The sequence below is a fragment of the Etheostoma spectabile genome, chromosome 18 (assembly GCF_008692095.1).
Source record: "Etheostoma spectabile isolate EspeVRDwgs_2016 chromosome 18, UIUC_Espe_1.0, whole genome shotgun sequence".
Classification (NCBI taxonomy): Eukaryota; Metazoa; Chordata; class Actinopteri; order Perciformes; family Percidae; genus Etheostoma; species Etheostoma spectabile.
In genome coordinates, this window is record NC_045750.1 from 6,159,422 (window position 1) to 6,183,390 (window position 23,969).

General features: G+C 42.6%; 1 protein-coding gene across 1 annotated transcript in view; it reads right to left on the reverse strand.

Moving 5' to 3' along the window:
* jag2b (jagged canonical Notch ligand 2b) overlaps nt 1–23,969 on the reverse strand; it is a 52,720-nt gene that overhangs the window by 4,077 nt on the left and 24,674 nt on the right. The window contains 20 exon segments of the mRNA XM_032543094.1: nt 32–289; nt 860–975; nt 1,116–1,229; nt 2,626–2,711; nt 3,275–3,302; nt 3,981–4,097; nt 4,687–4,800; nt 4,994–5,107; nt 5,284–5,397; nt 6,216–6,374; nt 6,465–6,551; nt 6,554–6,601; nt 9,469–9,667; nt 9,829–9,875; nt 11,778–11,891; nt 13,464–13,577; nt 14,592–14,711; nt 17,682–17,812; nt 19,857–19,917; nt 21,112–21,369. Of these exon segments, the coding sequence (XP_032398985.1) occupies nt 32–289; nt 860–975; nt 1,116–1,229; nt 2,626–2,711; nt 3,275–3,302; nt 3,981–4,097; nt 4,687–4,800; nt 4,994–5,107; nt 5,284–5,397; nt 6,216–6,374; nt 6,465–6,551; nt 6,554–6,601; nt 9,469–9,667; nt 9,829–9,875; nt 11,778–11,891; nt 13,464–13,577; nt 14,592–14,711; nt 17,682–17,812; nt 19,857–19,917; nt 21,112–21,369 (2,399 nt within the window).

Genomic DNA, 23,969 nt, shown 5'->3' on the forward strand with positions numbered 1-23,969 from the left:
GGGAGAGGGTTTCTGTGAAGAGATGACTCACAGGTGGTACTTTGTCTCTGTTGAAAACGAGTGTTATGCGGCCACAGCTGTTGTCCAAATGCCCAGTGTTTGGCTGGCATTTGGTAGTTGCTTGTGGAGGTGAGGGTCTAGCCATGGAACAAACCCCCCACTGATGGCAAGGGGGGTTGAAGCAGGTGAGGTAACTGTGCTCCAGACACTCTTGTCCAGTCGGGCAGGACTGCTGTCTCGGGTCATGGCCTGAAGACTGGAGCCGGCAGGGACGACGACCACACAGCACCTTGTGTCACAGAGTTAACAAAATATTCGGTAACACGTTACTTTAAGTTTTCCCACATAGGAGTGACATGACACAGGAACCGTAACCCAAATAACATTTTCATTATTGATTGATCACTTAAGACTCAGCAGCATGAACATCAAATGTTCGATTAATCGATTATCAAAATAGTCCATACCATTTTCTGCCAATGGTAAGTTATTGTTTCAGCTTTGATCTCATTTACGGTCACAGCATAACTGAAAATGTTTCTAGTAAAATGATTGTGATGTTGAGTGGTTAGTTGATACTTAAAATTTTGCACAACTATTTTTTTTTTTTTTTTTTTAAATGAACACGTAGTAAAATAACACAAAATGAGTACAACAAAGTAATTGAACATATTACTACAACAACTAACCTAAGCAACATTTCAGACTGTTTTTCACAATCTCAGCCAGTTTGTTCATTTGTTTGAACTGAAGCTCCTCTGTCTCAAACAGCTCTGTACTGGTTGTTTTTTTCCTTGCTGTTTGTAAGTTAGGAGTAATAGATATTTGCTGGCACCGTTTATTAGAAGGGCCATGTTACCTTTGTACAATCCACTTTGCCATTGATGCAATGGCAGCTGTTGCACTCTTCCTCCCAGCGGCTGCCATGGGGAAACTGCAGCCCAGCATAGTGGCAAATCTTTCCAATACCTATAACTACAGACAGACAGAGACATGTTAAACTTCTGTAACAGGAAGTCTGTAGTAATGAGTGCATTCTGCACATGGAGTACAAACTTTGTCTACATTAACTACATGATGGAGTGGATAAATGAGTAGATTAGAGATGTATTTACACTCTTGGCATCGGGCTCCTGATCTTCCAAGCGGACAGATGCAACGGAAACCATTGATCTCATCAACACAGGTGGCGCCATAGGCACATGGTGAAGACTGGCACTCGTTTATGTCTGTGAAGGGAAGAGGATTATCACATTTAAAAAGGCCTCGGATCTCAACATTTTTAACTAATGATGCTTTATAGCTAAGTATAGGCTCGTTCACACTGGTCAGTCAAGGTGGCACAGCAAAATTGCTCCATGTCAGTTACCTTCTGTTTAGTTTGTGTTGGAATTTTAAAGTGCGGTGGATTTCTGAGGTTACTGCTCCTCAGATCTCTGCAGGGTAAACCCAGACAGATAGCTACTCTCTCTCCAATCTGAGTTTCTTTTGCATGACTAAACAACTTTTTGAACGTACACATGTTCCACCAAAACAAGTTCCTTCATGAGTTCCTGATTTTGGTGCTTAACGCCGCCCATGACAATTGTAATTAGTTTAAAGAAATGCCAATAAACAAGGGCACATTTTTTTACTCCTATCCCGGAATGCTGTGTGGACTAGCCAGACTCTCCTCCACAGCACCGAGGAGGAAGGTCTGGCAATGCGAAACTAGCAAGCCGATAACATGTTAGCCAGCTGGAACATGCTAGCACAGTCAATAGCTCTCTGGGCCTCTTTTAATATTTTCTGTTCTGGGCTGTTTACCTGTACAAGCTTGCTAACTTACAGTTAGCTTGTTTGCTAACAGGATAATGTGTTACAAAGTTTATGAAAACAACATGCCATGCCATTTACTTTGACCTCAGAAATATCTGCAAACCATTCCTCTTTTGTGAAGCAGTTTACAATCCGACAGAGTAGCTTACACTTTGAACAACTCCCTTAAAAGTTAAGCCCTGTCAAGATAGGTTGTTTATACCAAAATTGAATTTGACATGAAAAATGTTTTTAATCACTAAACCACATTTCATTTAAATACATAAGTAAATTGTGCACACGTTTGACTACCAATTTCAGCAACTCTTTGAGGGACCCATATGAATTGTGTCTTCCCACCAAAATCACTAGGAACGCTGGCCATTGTCACCCAAGTTTCACATTCACAGTCTGGATGAGAATTCTCAAATTCAAGCCTGACAGAAAAGGTGAACGCTATCCGGCCGACACAAAAGACCAGAGAACAAGAATTCAAGGGTCACTGGGTAATTTGTCTTCTGTGTGTGTTTGTGTGACTGTGTGAGTATGGAGGAGGAATGACCTCTGGCCCCTGTGGCATAAAAGGACAGAGAAAAAGGGAGAGGGCGGCGTCCTGGTCTTACATTTAGGTGTCAAAGTGTCCATCTCTTTCTTGTCCCCCCTTTTCCCTTTAGTCTTCCCTTACTCCACCTACCCATGCTCTTAATCATACTATTGCTGTGTTAGGGTCTTGTAGATCAAGAATCAATCTTTTAAATCTTTTATTCGGGGGTTTTGCATGTTTGCTCTGCATCAATAAGCATGTAAAGTAACATTGTCACTACTCACTGATTCTGCAGTCGGGTCCGGCGAAACCGGGAGCGCACTCACAGCGAAACCAGTTGACTCCATCGACACAGATACCGCCATTGTAACTGAAGAGAGGGAAGAAATGTAAAAACTCTACAAGAGCCACATCTGTTCCAGCTGCAACAAAGCACATCGATTTTGTGTGTGGGTGTGTCTATATGTGGTGGTGGTTGTGGTGGTCACAAGGCTCAATTCAACTCATCAATACAAGCCTCCACCTTTCAGATGCTAATTGGTGTGTCCAGTCCCTCCTCTCCCCTACTCTGATCATGCCTCTCCTTCCATTCCTCCTCAAAGCCCAGCTCCCCCCCCAGGTCGCACGGGAAGAATGGACACGTATGCCCCCCCCACCTGCATTCACAATGGGGTAGGTGGGACTCTTGTCTCCCCCACCTCCAAAAAACCTCTCTCCCCAGCTCTCTATCCTATTCAATATCCAATCCCCCATCCTCTGAGAGATGCCCCTTTGAGGCTTGATTTAACGACAACTTCCACTGCTTTTAGCGGCCCTTCACCCCTTCAGCCTGCGAGGTCTGTGAGAAGTGTGGAGATGAGAGAGACAGGGATGGGGGGGGGGGGGGGATCTGGCTGTGCCACAATAATGTGTGAGGCAAGACACCATACATACCATGGATGAGGGTTGCAGTCATTTATATCTGTTGAAGAGAATGACAAAAAGGAGACATTTAGTGTTGAGTTGTTACAGTGCCATATGTGTGTCATTTTTCATTGCCTTCATAAAATGTACAGCTTTTCAAGATAAAATATTTACTCTTCAGCTTAGTAAGTCCAAAATTAAGTTCACGTTTTGTCACGTTTTAATGTTTGCTGCTGTTCTAACATCCTACCATATCCTAAATGTATAAGGATTTTTAGGAAGCTATGATTTGAAATACATATCCTGTCACTCTTTTTATATTGAAGTTATCTTCTAATAAACACACATTCCTATTTTATTACAACTGATACTTGCCAAGCTCATAAAATGGTACATTAATGTTGGAATATCACATCCCATGTGAGCTGGTCAGTTTTGGCTATATTAGAGTGTCAGGAGATCATAGCAAGTGTCGGTTTATTACTTTATTACTGTGGGCCTGAATACCATTAGCCGCTTTCCGACCAGAGGGATTTTTGCGGTTCCTAGAACATATCATTCCTAGAAGCCTTTTTTTTCTTGTGTTCCGACTGGACCAATTTGGGGATTTTTACGTTCCTCTGACCACAGTTCCTGTAACTCTTTTAGCACCTACTTCAATACATTATAGCTGTGAGCATGGTGACTTTCATGTCAGTTAAATGCAAAGATACATATAGTACATATAGGAACTAACTTTGGCCACAGGTGGGGCCCTCCCAGCCCTCTTTGCAGATACAGGTGAAGGTGTCTCCTCCTCCCACACAGGTTCCACCGTTGGAACAAGGACTGGAGGCGCATGTGCTGTTCTTGGCTGTGGGAAGAGAGAAAGCATTAGTCAAAGATCACAGATCCAAAAAACAGAAATAAAAAAAAATTAAAAACAGTATGCTAAAAACAGCATACTGGCACCATACATCCAATATGACAGTACTTTAGCAATAAAACATGCAACTACATTTTTGCTATTTTCTTGACCTTATCTAACCTTAAATGTTGCACCAAAACTCAGGCATTTAAATTGTTGCTTGAGGACCATGAAATCTGTTTGAATCAATAATATTGTGATATGCAGTCAGTAATATTAGGCTTGTAAGGAGTTGCTGATATACTGGGAATTTGTTCTTAGAGGTAGTCACCTACTTATGACTAAGATGGATTGTTTGACATATACTTACTCTATACTGTAGAGTGAATGCCGGTGAAAACCCATTAATCTGAATAAATTTGATAGCCAAACTTTAACCATACAGTATCCTTTAATGTAACCAGTTGTATTAATCTGGCGTTGAACACAGTTTTAGCATGTACAGTATTAGCTTATATTAGCCTGGTCCCAGACCTCTGAAACACAGCTCAGATCTCCAATAGGTTCAGTGATAGATGCCATCCTGAGGCCTCACCTGTGTTGCATGTGTTCCCTCCCCAACCAGGTGGACACGCACAGCGGAAGGCATCCCCGTGGTCGGAGCAAGTGCCTCCGTTACTGCAGGTGGTTGCGTCACACTGCCTCTCGCCTGGCCAGGATCACAGAGAAACACTGAGGTCACACACAGTCTTCATAAAACTAATCAAAGCATCAGTAAGAAGGGATCATTCTTATGATATGATACATGATAATATAACAAATATAGAAAAGATGTGTAAGCATGGGGCCACAACATGACAATAAAACGCGCACATTAAACACAGAGGCAACATGTAACTCACGTGAATGGCAGGTCTTGCCCTTCCAGTTGTTGGCGCACTCGCAGTAGAAGTCGTTCACCAGGTCGACGCAGCGTCCGCCATTCTTACACGGATTGTGTGTGCACTCGTTGACATCTGGAGGAAGGTGGAAGACTTGCATGATTGGATCGTTACCAAACTTGCTTCTATTTAGCTCAAATATATCAACAACTGAGTAAGTTCTACCACCGTTATCTATTTTGAAGGCTGCATAGACTGGCTGAAAAAAAATGAATAATTGCTGTGAATTATGTTGGAGGAGAGGGACTCACTGATGTCACAGAGTCGACCCTCCCAGCCGTCAGCACAGAAGCACTGAAAGGAGTTCACTCCGTCAATGCAGGTCCCTCCGTTTCCACAGGGGTTGTTGATGCAGTCGTTAATATCTGATCGAGTGAGGGGGAAAAAGGTTAGATAGACAAAACACTTTCAGAAGAACTAAACTAAGTAACACTTCATTATTATTTTAAGATTATTGTTGGGGCATTTTCGGCCTTTTTTTGACAGGACAGATGAAGACATGAAAGGGAAGAGAGAGGAGGAATGACATGCAGCAAAGGGCTGCAGGTTGGAGTTAAACCTGGGCCCGCTGCGTCGAGGAGTAAACTTCTACATAGGGGCGCCCATTCTACCAACTGAGCTATCTGGGCGCCCAGTAACACTTAATTTTAACCCTCCGTAATTAGCATTTATAAACACTTCAACAATGTCATTGCATTTGTAAGAAAATATAAGGAAATGCTAAGTGTTTATAATTATATTGGTTGACAATAGCTGTATATCATTAGTTATGATTAAAGCTATGTTATAAATGTTCAGATGTGAAATGGTTTTCCACATGTGATAAACATGTTTCCAATCTTAAAATCACATTAATAAAATATGGTAAATTCTTACTTCTTCTGCTTACAACAACATTCTTATGTGTTATAAACCATTTATTATTAAATGCTAAATTATGGAGGGGGTTAAAAAGAAAATTACCAGATTGGTATAAATGTGTTTTGACGTTATCGGTGTTGTTGTGTGGAATACAATATAAAGGATTTAAAAAAAAAAAAACGTGTTCAATGTTTTTTTTTCAATGAACTTAAAGTAGACATTTCCATTTAAAAACTAATTTTGCTGGCAAAAGACCACCCCCCCTCCAAAATTTTATAGTGTGGGTATGAAAAAAAATCTCAAGTTAAGAGTCTCTACGTACTTTCATGACAGTAGATGCCGCTGAAACCTGGATCACACATGCAGGTGAAGTTGCCCGCTGGCTGACTGATGCAGCGTCCTCGTGGACCACAGACGTTGGAAGAGATGTGCCGCACTCCTGAGTCGTTGGTCGCTACAGCAACAGTGCAGCTGTCAATCGCTTCAAAATATAGACGAAAATCCAATATATTAATTTTCTCTGACATAGTTTGTCCAATACGGTTTCATCATTGCCGATGATTTTGGTCACCTTGACAGGGGGTGGTTTGGCAGTTCTCCTTAAGCCGTTCACATGTCTTTCCCTCGTAGCCTTCGGCACACGCGCAGTAGAAGTCCTGGTCATGCTGTGGCACTATGCCCGTTCCACACAGTTTGGATCACAACATCCTAGGGACCAGCCACAACCTACAATCACAAGACAAATATATGCATTGCACATCACCAAAAAAAAAACGACACACACACACACACACACACACACACACACACACACACACCCACACACACACCACACACACACACACACACACACACACACACACACACACACACACACACACACACCACACACCACACACACACCACACACACACACACACACACACACACACACACACACACACACACACACACACACACACACACACACACACCACACACACCACACACGAAAACTAGAGTTTAATAAAATGCCACTTAAAACTGCACAAATCCAGATTTTGGGTACCGAATTCTGTATTTTTTTGCGTACCGACCGAATTACACCGGTACTACCATAGACAGATACACACCAACTCAACGGGTGCCAAATTTCAGTACCTGAGAGCGAGTAAGCGCAAGCTTATATTTTCTCTCTGCATGTTGACAGAGAAGCCCCCCCCCGTCGGCTTTGCAGATTTGCAGATTTGTTTAAGTCACAGCGAGTCACGACAGTGCTGATAAAGTGGTTGCAAGTGTGTTTAACGATTCATAACTTTCACACAGTCAGCGTTTGTTGCAATTTGATATTAATGCCGAAGTGAAAAGGATCGTAGTGCAGTTACACTTCCTCTGAGACAAGCAGGCACTATAGTGGCTTCTATCCCCTGATAACCTACTGACAGGCTGAGGTTGTAAGGCAAGGCAACTTTATTTCTATAGCACATTCCAGGAACAAGGCAAGTCAAAGATCTTTACAAAAAAAAATTAAAGAGCAGTTAAAAACAGTCATGAAAATAAAACAGGCTTTAATAGAATAATATACAAATACAAGAATTAACGTTAAAGTGCAGTGTAAGAAATTAATATGTATTTGATTTAATAGGTCGAAGGGATGGGTTTGGGAGGAGAGAGGGAGGGTTTTTTACTTTATAAAAAGGCGTCCGGTGCCTCGCCAAAGGCCACTTGGACAGTAGTTGTGTTAAGTGAGAGGCTGCTGATGCCACACAAACTCAATTTACCAAACACCTCACTAAAATGGTTCTTTGGTGAGGACTGTAACAAGTAAAGATGCAAGTAAACCAAAAACAGAAAAAAGCAGATCTTAAGTCGTGCAGGTGAGCAGCTTAGCTTGACTCAAGCCATTGCTGCCGTTCAGAACAAATCGAAGGTAAGTGGAAGAGCAAAGTAAGCCTCAGAAACTTTCCCTAAGCCCATCAAGGGAATCCACGCTTTTGGTTTTACATCTGTGCTCTACTTAATCTTGCAAGATTATTCTGAGACAGAAGCCTGGCAGAAGGGAGATGGAGAGAGTGAAAACTGAGTAAGCAGGAGAAAGATATCCCATTATGAGGGAAAATATTGACTCTGGTCCAACATCATGCAGAGTGAATATAATAAAGATAAATCACTTGTCATACCACCGTGACACAGAAAGAACCCAACTGGAGGCCACTGTGACATATTTAGCCATTTCTGCATGCAGCAATACAGAGGTTGGAGTGAAAATCCCTCAGTTTATGTAAACCGAAGCCTACCGTGCTCCCATTTGCCATTTAAGGTGCTGAACATCAGCGTTATACTAGGGCAACAGGGTAGGTGAAGTCTGCGGTTACACCGTTTATTTTACCTTAAGTGCCAGGGACAGATACTGTTTTTTTTTTTTACTATTTGCATGTGTGTGGTCAGGGGAGCGTGTCTGAGGGCAAGAGTGCCTACAAATCTTCAGCACATTGAGTGAACTGTTTGAAAAGTTCACAGCACAAGAGACATTTTTCATTGGAGCAGACGGTTGAGAATGAATTTGTAGCAGAAATCCATGAGGCAACGTCTTACCACTTACTTGTGGTCAACCATGAATGCACAGTGCAATAAAACTGACTTTTGATGACTGCTTGCACCATTCAAAGGGTGTTAATCGTCTTTTGCAAAACAAATATTTCACCATTACACAATCCGTACTTCTGTGGACCTGAGGAGAAATATGATGCAGGATGCGTTGTAGTTTTTGGCAGTGCCCTGCCAAAGCAGGCATCGCAGCTCTGTAGTATGCGGGCAGAAATCCAGCATCACCTCATTCAGAGAGGCTCATATTTATAGTGGAAATGCTAAAACAGGATTGGCTCCTGACCAGCAATGTCCTCCATTCAGGACCCGAGAGATGCAGTAGAGTGTCGGTTTCCTCCCTGCTAACCTACATTAGCTTCTAACACACACTTCAAATAGAAAAAGGCTGCAGCAAGGACACTGATATGTAGTGTCTCTAAGAAACAAAACGATCATTTGAAATGAAACCTGGGCTTGGCTTATTGGACTGGGAACATATTACACAACTTTTAAGCAGATCATAATTTGGCAATGGACAGTTGGCTTAGATCACTGTACAGTACTGACTACTGCAGTTTGCACAGCATTACAAGTCACTTTGTGTAGATTTTCAAAATCAAAATGGCTGTCAAGTAACCCTTTGGCTAATGACCAAATCTCACCAATGCACTCCTAGTCATGAACCGGTAGCAATCAGTCATTTACAACAAGTTTGTCCAAATTAAGAGTTTGGTGAATCTGACATGGAAAAAAAGTAGGTTAAGGATAACAACATGAACATGTTTTTGCATAAGGCTCATTGTGTGTCTAACAGGTCTTACACAGAAACCAGAAAACCCCCCACACTATTGGTGTCTCAAGATTGGTTTGTAGACCTTCATAAAAAAAAAAAAAGAGGTTTCTTCTCAGACATGTAATGTGTCACTACTGAAGTCTAGACACTATAAAAACACAAAAAGGCTACCACCATCTTATAACCTGTCACTGTATCCAAAATAATCCAATCCAACGTGGACTGTGGAACACGAGACTCACCTCACACAGCTGTCCAGCAAACTGTGGTGGGCACTGACACACAAAGCCGTCCAACACGGCGTGGCACCGGCCGCCGTTCTGGCATGGTCTGCTGTCACACTTATTCCTCTGGATTTCACAGTGAGTGCCGACAAAACCTGGAGGGCACTGGCAGTGGTAACCCCTCGGGCCCTCCTGCAGAAGAAACAAAGAAACATGAAGAGTCCAATGGTAAAAACAAATAAGTTCAGTGGGTCTTCTGTGCACGAACTGTGTGGTGCGTCTCCAAGCCAATTTGGCTCATGTCGGTGCCAAAGCAAAAAAACAAATATAAATTCAAATTAAAACATCCATACCTTGCATGTTGCGCCATTCCGGCACTGACCATTGCAGCCGTTGATATCTGAAGAGGAAGAAAATGACATTTATTATTAAACATTATGAACAACAACAATAAATATGTATCGCTTTATCTAATCTACAATGTGGAATGTGCACAGATAATGTCAAAGTTTGAAAAAGAAATAACTAGTGAAGCAGAGAGCGTGTCAGATAGACCTTGTATAGACTGTAACTGAGCATGCATTGGATCCAGATGAGGGGAACTGGGCATGCAAGTTCAGTCATGATAATTCAGTTTGCCAATGAGAGAAAGAAACGGGTTACCACATGTGGGAAAGCAAGTGACGCTAAACTATACCTATGTTGTGAGCCCAGGAAGTGAGAGGAGGCGTTTGAAAGTAGCCAGAGGAAGAGGACGTCAGTGGAAGGGCAGAAATTTAGAAGTGACTTTTAATAGGAAGGAAATACTGACTGATGTCACACTTTTGTCCGGACCATCCCCGAAAACAGTCACAGTGATATCCGCCAATCAAATTTTTGCAAGAATAAGCGTTCACACAGGGCATTCCAGCACACTCATTTGCATCTGTAAAGGCAGGAAGTAGAAGGAGACCGAATCCATCAATTCAAACAAACCAAGGAAAGGACAAAGAAAGAAGAGAGACTAGAAAACCCAACCTTTGAAACCCTGATGATGTCAATTGGTTAGTTATCACGGCTTGCGCTTGGGGACATTTTAAACATAAAGCCTGTGTTGGAGAAAAGATGCTATTGGTTGCATATATTGGAAAATGTAGGATCCAGTGTTTTTGAAGCTAACACTAGACATTAAAAGTCAGAACACCTCGGCCTCTGTTGCTTTAATTTTGTCAGTTTTTTCAAATATCTGTTCATTGTGAGTCCCGAAGACAATATGTCAGTGCAATACTAAAATCGTTGGACTACTCCTCTAATTTTCAAGGGTTTGTTAATAGAGAATTATTCAATTCATCAATAATGCATAACTTTTAGGGTCGCGAATAATTATTTCCACTATAAATGAATCTATCAATTGGTTTGTGATTAGTAGTATTCCCTGCTGTGTATAACATCAGACTTGAACTGAATTACATAGTTACCCAATATTATCCTCATTTTTCTTTGTTATTTCACAAACGACAGAGCAGATGAGTTTGGTCGTTTCACAGTACTCATCCCGAAAAGCCTCAGAGAAAACAGCAAACAGTACAGTTTCACTCCCAAACCTTCACCACCTCCAAAGACATCAAAAGTGTTACAACAAAGAAAAGAACCGCTGCTCAAATATTCAAAGGGAAAAGGGGGGGGGGGGCAGTCTGCAGGGAGTCCTGCTGTGCTCACTCACACACCTGTCTTCTCTCTGAAACCAACTCACACACACCACACAACGCACTACACACACACACACACAACACCACGCACGCGCACGCGCACGCCACGCACACACACGCCACACGCGCACCGCACCGCGCACGCACACGCACGCGCGCAGCACCGCACGCACTCCAGGTAAGACAGGAGGCCCATGGTTGCCTGTAAGCTGAGATCTGCGCTGGTAAGATGACACTGAACTCTTGGGATCGCTTTCCTACCCCCCCCCCCCCCCCCAGCCAACACAAAAACACACTCACAACCTAACTTTGTTTACCAGACGTAATCCATTTCTTGGCTTAAAGCCGGTCACGTCCGCTTGTGGAGACCGGAGTGGTATAAAAATAAATAATCCCAAATGCCACCGCCAGCAATAACAACAAACAGACGGATATAGACACACTAGTAGCTCATAAAGTCATTGAGGAATAAACAGGAATGAACCCGCTGCAAAAACACGTGTCTCTAAAGAAAGAAATTGTTTGCCAAAAGGATTATTTTTTAACAGCATCTGGTGAAAGGTTCAAATAAAAAGTGAGAAATGGCATGGGTACATTGAAAATCTGAAGCTCACCTATCTGGCATGTCTTTCCCTCCCACTGCGGAGGGCACACACACTTGAAGCCGTCCTCCAGGTCGATGCATGTTCCACCCTGAGCACATGGACTGGAGGCACACTCGTCCAAATCTGAGAACAACACACTTCAACTCACTCTCTGGTCATTTTTAACAACATACCACATTTAAAAGTAAGTACTTGACTTGAGTTAGACTTTGAGCCATTAATAGGATGTTGGTAAAAGAAGACGAGTAGGAGAGAGAGGAGAGCTTTAGATCTGGAGGGAAGTTAGTGGATGCTGAACAAGAGATTGTCTGGAAGAAAAGGAGGAAAACAAAGTGGCTGAGAATAAGGCTGGTGAAACCAATTACTTGACTTCGACAACGGTTCCTAAATGTTTTTTTTACATTTCATAAAAAACTAATTTGCAAAAGTACACATTACGGCACCAATTTATTTTTCAGCTTATACGATGTGACCCCGTCTCTGTGCGTAACAGAGTTCTTCCCGCTTGCCTCTACGACGTGTTACATTTGACAGCCAATCAGAGACATTATTAGATCTTGGATAGAAACATGCTGCATGCTCATTGGCTCACTTATGCTGATGAGGTATTCATAGGTATCAAAATTGGATATTAACTGACAAGGCACTTTTTTGACACTCATTACTGTAGAAGTACTTAAATACTATAGTGATACTTTAGTGGTGCCTAGAAGTATTTTTTGCGATCAAATATTTATTTTTTATTTAAGCAAAAGCATTGGTCCAGATGACAATGTACAAAAAAGTACACTACACATACAAAAAAAAGCACAGTGCACCTCCTCCTCCCTGCGACCAAATGTTTCCACACCAAAACAAAGAGAGGAAATACAGGAAGGAGGGAGACACAACAGCATGAAAGATGTCTGCAGCTCATAAACAAGACACAGAAACAAGACACAGACAAACACACAAACAAGAGGCATTGACAGGGAGACTGGCATAAGACAAAGGGGACCAAACACACGCACATATAGAAGCAAGAAGGGTACAGCACAAGTCTACAGTATGGATTTCAAAGATTCAGCAATGCTGAGCCGAGTGTCCAAAGTTTTTCCTGGCGCGCCATTTATGCGAGCCATGGAGAGCTCCATGTATATGACATCCAAAAAGTTAAGGGTCCATGTACAAACAGACAAGTCATGAGGTGAACATGTCATGAACGGGTTACAATCATGTTCTTTTTTTTTTGTTGAGTTTTATAGAGCTGGAGGGCTGACATATCATTCAGAATCAAACAGTAACAGTTACATTATCAATAATCAGGGCAGATATTTTGGATGCAATATTGGTCCAGGACTGACCAATAGGAGATCAACCCCAGTTTAAGGGACGATATGTACCTTGAGCTTTTAGTGGGCAGAAAGTGCATAAAGGGCTGTTAATTATGTTCATGTGATGCATTTTCACAGGGGTGAGATATGTCCTATGAATGAGATTGTAGTGAATCTGCTGATGGTCTGGATTGCTTGATACTTCTGGATTGTTAGACCACACATCATGCCAGTCAAGATCAATACTCAGGCCTGGGCAATCGCACACCTAAACTACCTAAAAAGTGTTGAATTTGATACCAGCCCTAGCTGAGAGTAAAAGATGTAACCAAGTATCAGAGTGGAAGGAGTGGAGATGATTAAAAGTAATGCAGCGACTCACTGTTGGCACAGGTCAGACCCTCCCAGCCTGGCGGACACAGGCACTCAAAACCTGTGGGAACCTCGTGGCATGTACCATCGTTGGCGCAAGGATTGGAAACACAGGCGTGCTCGGCTGAGGGAGGGAGGGAGGGAGGTGTTCAAAGAAGAAAAAAAAAGACATTACGCTTTGTATTTTAGATTACAGATTTAGGTTCCTGTAGAACAGCCCTCATGTCTGGTACATTAAATATAGGCATACGTTTGTTATTTTTTTTCAAATGCTACATACATTGTAAAGCTGGTATGAATGCTAGCATAGCTTTTTTATATCTTTAAACATGTACTGTATACTGTACCATTATTTTCATTCTAAATTATTTGTTAAATGCACAAAATCTAAAATAAAAGTGTAATGAAAAATAACCATAGCAATTTCTCAGAGCCCCAGATGAGGTCTTCAAATTGCTTCTTTTAGTTAGAAATGCAGCAAATGTTCAAACTGAACTTGGTAAAATGAAGAAAATGAAGCGGAAAAAAGAAATATTATTCATGACAAGAGGCCCATCTTGATGGAACATAAATACTGAGCCACACAGGCTACATTTACATTGCTATGTTTTGGTTTAAAAATAAATATCTGCTGCTATATTTACACCTCACATTCATACTGCTTCGATGTTTCCGAGCCCCTAAACCAGAGACATTTGAAAACACTTCTGACCTTGTTTTGGTTTGAAATCTGCAGATTTAATAATGATAAAAAATTGAATTTGTATAGCACTTTTTAAAGGACCCAAAGTTGGTTGTGTTGTTGTCTCAATGGCCTAAAAACAGAGACCTTTGGCAACACCGACACTGGTGCCAACGTCTCGCCACCTGATTGGGTCTTATCAGTCATGACCTTTCGTTATCTGAGACTAAGCTACTAACGTTAACATGGCAACTACCAGCAACGGCCGGAGTATACATGCTGCCTCCTGTTTACCCCGGCACGCGCATGAGAATGTTGATGAGATGGCCGTGAGGGTTTAAACTGACATTAGATCTTCTACTGGAGCTAAAAACACTTATGTACACAGAGTTACAGTGAATGTTTTACTTTCAAAGACAATGGTGCAGGTTCTGGCATGGGCTCTCTCTCTCTTACCTATCTGACAGGTCTTGCCGGAGTATCCCTGTGGACAGGCACAGTAGTACTCATCTGGTTCGGTGTTCATGCAAGTTCCTCCGTTGACACAGGGCTGGTGGCGACCGCAGTAATTTAGATCTGGAGGAAGAGACAAACATTTAGAGACACTAAGACACTCATTCAGTGATTAGTATTTCACCCAATTTTAGACCAAATTAGATTAGAGATCTAATTTTCTTTTTTTCAAAAGATTCTTTTTTGGGGGGTTTCTGCCTTTAATGGACAGGGCAGCTAGGTGAGAGAGGGGCAAGACATGCAGGAAATTGTCACAGGTCAGACTTCTGCGTGTAAATGTACGCCCGCTCTACCAACTGAGCCAACCCGGACACATTAGAGATCTAGTAGAGAGATCTGTAGTACTGAAATGGGGCAACGCCTGTGAGCTAGTTCAGGCATTCAACTTGAGCTGCACCACTGTACACACACACACACACGCGACATGCTTCACTCTCCATATCATTTACCAAACACAACCCCTCAATTTGGCGGTCCATTTAAGCTGCATATTTCCCCATCGCTGCCTTGCCAATGCTGCTGCTGCCGCCCCGCAGCTGTATCGCTACCTCGCCCCCTTGTCTGACTGAATTAGAGCTGGGGCTGGTAAATTTGTAGACACTAGTCAGGTGTCCTTTCAAATGGGGAGCAGAATTTGACCAAATTTCCAGAAAATCAGATAAAGAAAAAATACAAATGAATGTGTTCCCATCTACTACCTTTGTGTGACTATTAAGAGTTGGGAGCCTCAAGATAGACAGCTGGTCACGCCAATTCTCCAGTTGGGAGCCATTATTTTATGTTAGTGTTATCGAATATTGCAGACGAAGATGGGGCAACGTGAAACAAATAAAAGTGATGTAGAAATGTGATGAAAATTATGCATTTATGTTCATTTTTATTTCAGCCTCATCGCTCCACACTTCCAGACTTTGTTAAATTGTATCGACCCCGGGAGATAACTATTTGCTTGTTCCACCATTTTATCCTGTTGGTGCTGGGAGTTCCCAGAAAGCTTGTTGGGATCTCTACTCAGTCTAGAGTACCAGCTGTCAGCTTTGACAGCGAGCACAGAGTGTTTTCACAAGCGCTCTGCTGCACTTCATTATGATTGGTTAAGTTGCAGTTATCACTTAATTAGACTCTTATCCCTTTTCTTCTTCAATTCCTGATGTTTTTTATTTTCCCCATCTACAGAAAGAACAAAACCCTATTTGATCCCTGCGCACCATCCTTAGGCCAAAGGCCAGGTCACCCTAAAGGCTCAGGTCACCTTAAAGGCTGGTAAATAAAAGAGAAGGGATCTGTCTCCACTGGAGATCTTAGGACCCATTCTCATCCCCCGAAGAGCCCTCGGTGACGGAGGGACGTGGGGGGATCGAGTGTCACTGCTGCTCGGATCACACAGGCAGTAAAACTATCCATCTGCTGTTGTCCCGTCAGAGAGAACGAGGAGAGAATTTAGACGTCATTTGAAGGTACGTTAAGGTACCTTATAAATACTTTACATTTTTTAAAATACTTTACTCTATAGGTTAACGTGCAAAACATATTGTCTAAGATTTTTTCTAAAAAAAAAATGTGTCATTATCTAATATTTTGATGATTGAGTCACTGAAACCTGGCAGACAGAACACAAGTTTTTAATCAAAACAAAGATATACTACATTTACCTTTACCATTTCTGTCTGAATGAATAACATTAGAGCTTGAAACCAGTTTTAACCACAATGCCTGACTACAAAAAAGGCTTTTTATATAAACCTCCCTACTCTGCCTAAAGGCCCATTTCAGACGGATCCAATTTTTTGCAGGTTGGAAATTGCAAGACGCAACCGCACCGCCTTTTTTGTTGAAGCCTAGAATTACAGTTTTATTTTGTTGTTGTTGTTGCTGCTAGACAAATGGCTCTCAAATCATCCAATTAAACTATGGGGGGGGAAAAAACGCAGGTGGTGTTGGCGGCTTTTCTACTTTGAGTTTAATTTTTTTTTAATTATTTTTTTTTTTTTTAAATTTAAGGCATTCAGGTCACTCCTGCAAAAACGTGAGCCGTGCGCCTAGAGCAGAAAAGCGTTTTGCGCTCATCAAAACAAAAGCAGCGAGTAAAGAGCTTCACTCTGATTGAAAGCAATTACAGAAAGCTGCTCCAGGCTGCTAAAAAGCACTCTGTCTGATCAGGGCCTAAGAGTGCCTGAAGAACATATTGTTTGATCTACTGTGTCAGATGTCCAAAAATTAAGAACATTTCTTAAAAGCCTAAGGTGACTTTTTTTGAAATTGCTTGATTTTTGTCCAACCAACAGCCCAAACCCCAAAGATATTCAGTTTACGGTCACTTAAAAACTGAGAAAGCCGCAAATCTTCACCATTGTGAAGCTGCAACAGGAGAACGTTTGTTATCAAAGCTGAAAACTGACTCAAACAATGAAATTGGATATTTGATTAATCAATTCATTATCTCTGAGAATGAGCTTTGGGTGACAGGATGTGATCAAATTAGAAACTTTTAAACCCCACTGTACTTTAAGGTGGCAAAAGTGTTTTTGAGTATAAACACACCCCAATTTCAATAGCTAATGACTAGGGTTGGGTACCAGAAACCCGGTGCTAATTCGGCACCAGGGCCTTAATGATGGTATCTACCGGACCAAATAGCAACATGAATTTCAGTGCCACTTAAATGCCTGCGCTCCCCTCTGATGCTCTGAAACGGAGGTTAGAGAGCCACAAGTAGCACATTATGTTAGCCTACCGTTAGCTAGAAGCTAAATTAAACAGGATTCAGGCACCGGTATTGGATAAACAAATCCAAACAATACCCAACCCTACTAATGGCAGAGTAGCATTACTTTTGCAGATTTCTACATGGTGACATGTTTCTTCTTCAAAAGTCTTTTTCTGTTTCATATCTGCTTTAAAGGAGCTTGCTCACTTGTTACTCATCAAACCCAGGTGACTTGAGGTAGCTTGAGGGAACGTGCAGGATCATGCTCGGCCAGCATCTTGTGTGGGAGGCGATGAAACAAAAACAAAACTAAAACTTTTCCATACCTTTATCACACAGCAGTCCGCCCCAGTTCCTCTCGCAGTTGCACTGCCACTGGATGTTGCAGGTCCCATGGACGCATCCGGGGTAAAGCACACATTCGTCACAGAATTGTCCCTGCCAGCCATAGCTACACCTGTCAAACACAGACACATAAATCATTTTGTCACTGTGTGAGTCCATTGAGAAGCTTCCACAATACACTTCTCAAAACCAAACCTATCACTGAAGTTGTTTTATGCATTTATCATACAGTTGGTGGGACAGGCACTACAAACCATGAAGCTGCTAAATATGCAAAAGGGACAAAGAGAGTCCACTTGTGGCTGATTCGAGCCCTAGGGTGCAACCTGCCCAACAGTGGAAACACCTAATACTGCATCTGCTCGTCTCAACCTATGCCACGAGTTCCTGCCAACTAATCTTAGTGGAGGGTGACATTCCAGGGCAGGAGGGGTTAAGAATACTTCCAGCGGCTCCCATGTTCGGGTTAGAGTCTGTGGCTGAAGGGCTACGAGGGTGGCGCGGTGGTTCTGAGAGAGAGTGGCTGGAGACAACTGTGTGTATACAGTGAATACGTGCACGCGCCTGCAGCTTCATGGCAGCGCTCGGCTATTCCAAGGCTGTGGTGTCGTCGCGCCAGCTGTCTTGTCAATTGACTGCTATTTTGAGTCTCCTGCAGACGGCACCGCTGTCTCCATGAGACGAGGCCTTCAGATATCTCTGTCATTCTCAGGCTGGGGGGGGGGGGGACGACATTGGTGAATATTTGGCACGTTTCTTCCACTGTAGAAGATAAGCTTCAGAGGGTCTGACAGCAATGTACCAATAACACAGAACTTTGGCAAAGAGACTTGCTTACTGCCTTTAAAAAAAAAAAAAAAAGTTATCAAAAGGGGTTTTCTGTGGTTCAATTCTTGGCCATAATGATATTGTGATACTCATCAGCCCCTTACTTGTGTGGGCGTGATGTTTCTTCCGAGTTGGATTCCAACATCTTGGCACGTTGACATTTTTTTGGGTAAAAAATGTGTTACATTGCTTACACAAGTGATTCGTCAGAGGCTTGGGACACGGCAAGCCTCTGACAGATAAGTCAGAACAAGCCTAATGTGTGCTAATGAAAAGCCTCAATGCAGTAGCGGAACAACAGGCACGTACCAGCTTTTGTGTTTCTTAAAAGCCTGTGGCAAACGAGGTAAAGCCCATAAAACTGTGATGAAATAAAAGCAATGAAAGGAGACAGCAATGGATTAAATACCAGCTTTCTGTGACCTGAGGCTTTATTAAATTCGTGCCACTGCAGGAAGATTCTTTACTGCTGCTCTGCTATTCATGTCACTTTTCCTGTTGACTGGGACTTGACATTTCGGAAAGAATAAGCTACTTCCCTCCGTTGTCTGTCTGCTAACTTAAATAAAGACAATGATTGAAGCAGACACGAAAAAATGTGAAGCGGTTTCCTAAAACTGGTCATCCCCTTGTTATTCCTCGGCTCCGAGCCAAACCCTGTTTCCTAATAATGGAAGAAGAGTCTCTTTCCATCTGGCAGGTGGGAGGAGGGGGTTTACAAATGACGACGGGATGCACCACATCCTGAAAACACAGACCTATGGGGCCATTCCACGTCACTTTATCTGACTGTCATTTCCACTTTGGGAAATGTACATAACACAGTGGGATATTAATTTCTTTTCCTGCCCCCTGCCCTTCAAGGAGGACTGCAATGCGGATGGGGATGGGAGGGGATATGACAATTCCCAGCACGTTTACCAGTGGTCGAATTCACACACCAACGACTCGCTTTCTTCGGTCCGAGCAGCAGAGAGCTGATGAGGTGCTTGGTATTCTGTAGAGGATTTTAGGTGGCTAAAAATACAAGAAGGCATGTGCGACATTGCCCTTTTCTCCTAAAACGAGATGGAGATGCCCACAAGGGATGGAAAAAGGCTGACATTATTAAAAAAACAGGCTACAACAAGTGAAGGTGCCTCCGTTTGGCATCTGATATCCATCGTTCTTTTTGTCGTTCACACATTCAGCTTGGCCTAACACTACGACAGTATCCTTTTTCATATGGCGTTACAGAAACCTCTATTACAAACAGACCAAAGCAACAAATCTAACTGCATGTATAATATGACTAAGCACAACGTAGCAGCAAAAAAAAGCAGTCTTACTTGCATTCCCCTGGGACAGAGCAGCTGCCATGTAACAGGTTGCACCCTTGCTTGCAGATCGCTGAGAAAAAGTAAGACAGAGAGAAACAATTTAAAAAAACAACAATTTAAATTACATCGAGGAGACATTTATGATTAAATTACTTTCCATTAAAAACATACATTTCACTTAACATAAAAAGGGCCAGCGAGAAGTGGGGGGAAAAGAAGGGAGGCAACGATATGGAAAGGTGGGAGGAGGAGAAGCTTGTTTGTTTGCCATCTCTCTAACAAGTGCAACAAGACGTGAGAATTCATGGCACCCTGACCAAGGCGGGGGGGGGGGGAAGGAGAATTGCATGTACAACTACCCCCTCTTAAAAACAACCCAGCCCCTCTCCTCTCCCCTCCTCTTTTCACCCTTCGTCTTCTAAGGTCAGTTGGGTGATTTATTGAGGCCCCCCACCATCTAACACCACCCACAAGCACAACGCTGCTCTGTTTCAACATAAGCAGGCAGCGCACGTTGCATTTGTTGGTTTTAAAAATGGGACTTGGACAATAACTTTGGCTAATTGTGCATTCTCAATTTTTCTAATGCATTGCTAAAGAATATAGAAATTGAGTGGATGTGACAAATAAGTGCACATCAGCTTACATGATATGTTTAATATTCATGCAATGTAAATAACATAACTTTAGACTTACAGCAAAGAATCTGAGCACTTTTCACAAATAGGGCTGAAACTATTTGATATTTTATTGATAATGGTCATTAGATAACCTGATGTTTCAATTACTTGCCTCATTTCAAAGTCTGCCACTTTTCTGATAGAAAGAAGCAGGGCTGCAGCTAACAATTATTTTCAGTATTGATTAATCCAATTATTTTTCTTCAATAATTTCTTCATAATTTTGTCAATGAATTAGGTAAATAGTGAAACATGCCTGATAAAATTTCCAACCGCAAAAGGTGATCGGTTTTAATTTTCTTTTGACCAACAGTCCAAAACCCAAAAGACATTCAGTTTACTAATCATAAACGACAAAGAAAAGCACCTTTGTTCAGTGACTAACACGATTAATCGGAAAGACAGAAAAGAACTTCCGTCGATCGACTAAATCGATAATCGTTACATCTCTAGAAAGATGATCACAGTATCTTTGTGATGCTTTGAGGCTGCTTGGTGCATTGTGGGATTGGCTTGACGGAAAGAAATAACATCAACGTCTATATGAACGTTTATAATTACTGTGTGGGACAATCGCATCTCACCTGTCCTACAGTCGGAGCCCATCCAGCCATCCAGGCACACCTGGGCCCCTGAAGGCTCGCAGCGATAATGGCCAAAGTAGTCATCACGTGGTACACACAGCTTATTGCACTTGTTGCCATAGTAGTTGTCATCGCACCGCACTCTGATACGATAGACGAGGCGAGCCACCGGCCCGTCGTACGGGATGGTCTGCCAGGGGTCGCCGGGATTGATCATTCCAGTGTGAATGCTGCGTTCGATAAGCAGCTCCTCATCAACTGAAACAAAAAACAGAAGACAAATCAGTCGTAGGTCACTTTTAGAGCTGTTGTCCAGTTAGCCGGTTACTCACATTCAATTGTTTCCTTTTTAGGAAATGTGCTTGACCATTAGCAAAAGGCTATTTTTAGTAAACTGAGTCCTGCACAGTGCTTTCTCCAATTGAAACACTTAATTACATCACTTAAAGCTAACTTCACAACAGCATCCCCTGATCTGTTTTTACTGCATATTCTCTGGTCCAATCGAGCCAGTCTTGGCATTATTTTTTGGCATAATAAAAATTCTGATTAAAGGATTTTTCTGTCCTGGGTCGCCAGAAACATGACTCCAAATGAAAGGTAATGTTGCTTTGGAATTGCTGGATGTGTAAATGAGCAATTGTTTGCTGAACGTTTGCCATATCAACTTTAAAAGGTGACGATATGTCAATGCTGTGCTAACAACTTGTTTCTGCTGCGCCCAAGTGGCCCAAAGAAAACAGTTGTTGCAGGTTGCACAAGAGGTTTGCTTGGTTGTCAACTTAGTGAATTAAACAGAAGATGACATGAATCAGGATCTGGATGGGATAGCATTTTAAGACTTTCAGCAGAAAACCACAAAATCGGTCACAGAACATGACACAAGTTAACGTATAGCTAAATGCTACGAGTCCTCACAACTGCGTTTTTGTCCATCTTCCCCAAAGGATGAAAACAAAACACTCAAAAGAACTCAGAAGGCCCCAGAACAAAGATGTGGAATCTCCTTTATTCTGATGTAAAGGCACTCCCAGTGCAGTGCATTCTTATTCAGCAGACAGACACTTGGATATCACATTATGTGTGTGTGTGCATGTGTGAAAAGTACCCAGTGAATTTTAAGTGTGCAATTGAAATTCATTGTCTGCAAATTGATCTATTTTCTGGTGATGGCCCACATCAGTGGCGCCTCTGAGCTGTCGGTATGTGCACCATCATGTCGGGAGGTTGCAACCATTTAGCCTCTAGCACGCTTGCATTGAACATTGTTTGCCTCGGTGGGGCTCACTGCAGCACCGGCTTCCAGAAGGAATTCAATCTTTATCACAGTGGGATCGAAGCTGGCAAACAATCTCTGTTGAAATAGGGAGACACACACAGACACACACACAACACACAGACACACACACACACACACACACACACACACACACACACACACCTCTGCTGGGGGACTGACACAATGTCGGACAGAATTAGGCAACAATAACAGAAATAACCCCCGGCAGTTGCCAGATAGAGAACAATGGGCTCCGGGCCCAAGCCGGGCTCCGCTACCTCGGTGTCTAAACACCGAGCCCGGCCTCCCAGTCCACTCCACTTCCTGTTCGATAAACACAAGGAAAACAGCCGGCTGCCTTTCCTGAGAACACAAGGGGGAAGGGAAGAGAGGCACACCGGAGGACATGACGCCAGAGGAGAGAAATCTCACTGGCAGACCAACGCACTGGTAGGCTCCTGTGCAGGACAAGACATGAGGCTGGTGCTGACTCGACATGAGGCTGGTGCTGACTCAGACCAAAGACCAAGTTCCAGATTCTTCTTACAGATGCACAGGGTCATTTATTTCAAGATTTTCATGTCTCGTTTCAGCCACAACAAATCCCCTCAAGGGTTTATTGTCAACTCACATAGCAAGTGTTTTACTTGGGATGTCATGGCAAGAAAGACAACAGGGACAGGGTCAAAGTAAATAATGACATGCATTTTCAAAAGTGCATTTTCAAAACTGGCCATTCCAGCCAACAATTGGTCACAGGGACATTTTTGTTCATACATACATAGTCTATATCTCAAACATGTCTTTGACCACAAACTGTAAAAACCAAGCCCTGACAAATCAAAAAAAAAAAAAAAAAAAAAAAAAAATATGAGCGCAACCTGTCCGATCCACCTGCCAAGCAAAGGGTACAATCATTACTGCAACTCACTGGCCCAATCCCAAAGTGAGCCCTGAGGACTAAAGACTCACAGACTTAATTGATCTCAGGTGCTAAGTGAGTGAGTGTGTGAAGCCACATGGGCTCAGACAAGTATAACTGGGATTGGGACAGCACTTCATGAGATCACGTTACCTTGGTGACATTTAATAACAAAGATGTTGCTGACTCTTGCCGGTTTGGGTATTTTCATTTTAAGTTTGCTGCTTTCCACACGTTCCGTGGTCATGTGCCGTGCTGTTGTTTACCTTTGTAATTACCGGATTTCCTTATGGTCTCTGTGGTGAACGGAACACTGCTTTGAACTGTGGGTAATTCCCTTCGGTGAAGTTTGCAACGATGCAGAGTCACGAAAAGGGCTCGGTAAGTGTGTACTCACACCCTCACGCCCTTTGAAATTCGACAGTGGGACAACCCTAAGCCCTGATGAATTTTGCGAGAACCGTGCACCGAAGTTCGTGAGTCCGGACTTGGGATTGGAGCAGTGTGACCTTACAGAAGCAAGCAGACTCCCTTGTGATCTCCCAGCGAGGTTGAAAGAAGCATTTGTTCAAGACATTTGTGTTTCTTGAACCGATGACTTTAAGGTTGAAGTCAGCTGATGTCTGCGACCTAGTGTTGCTGTTTTTAAACCACATC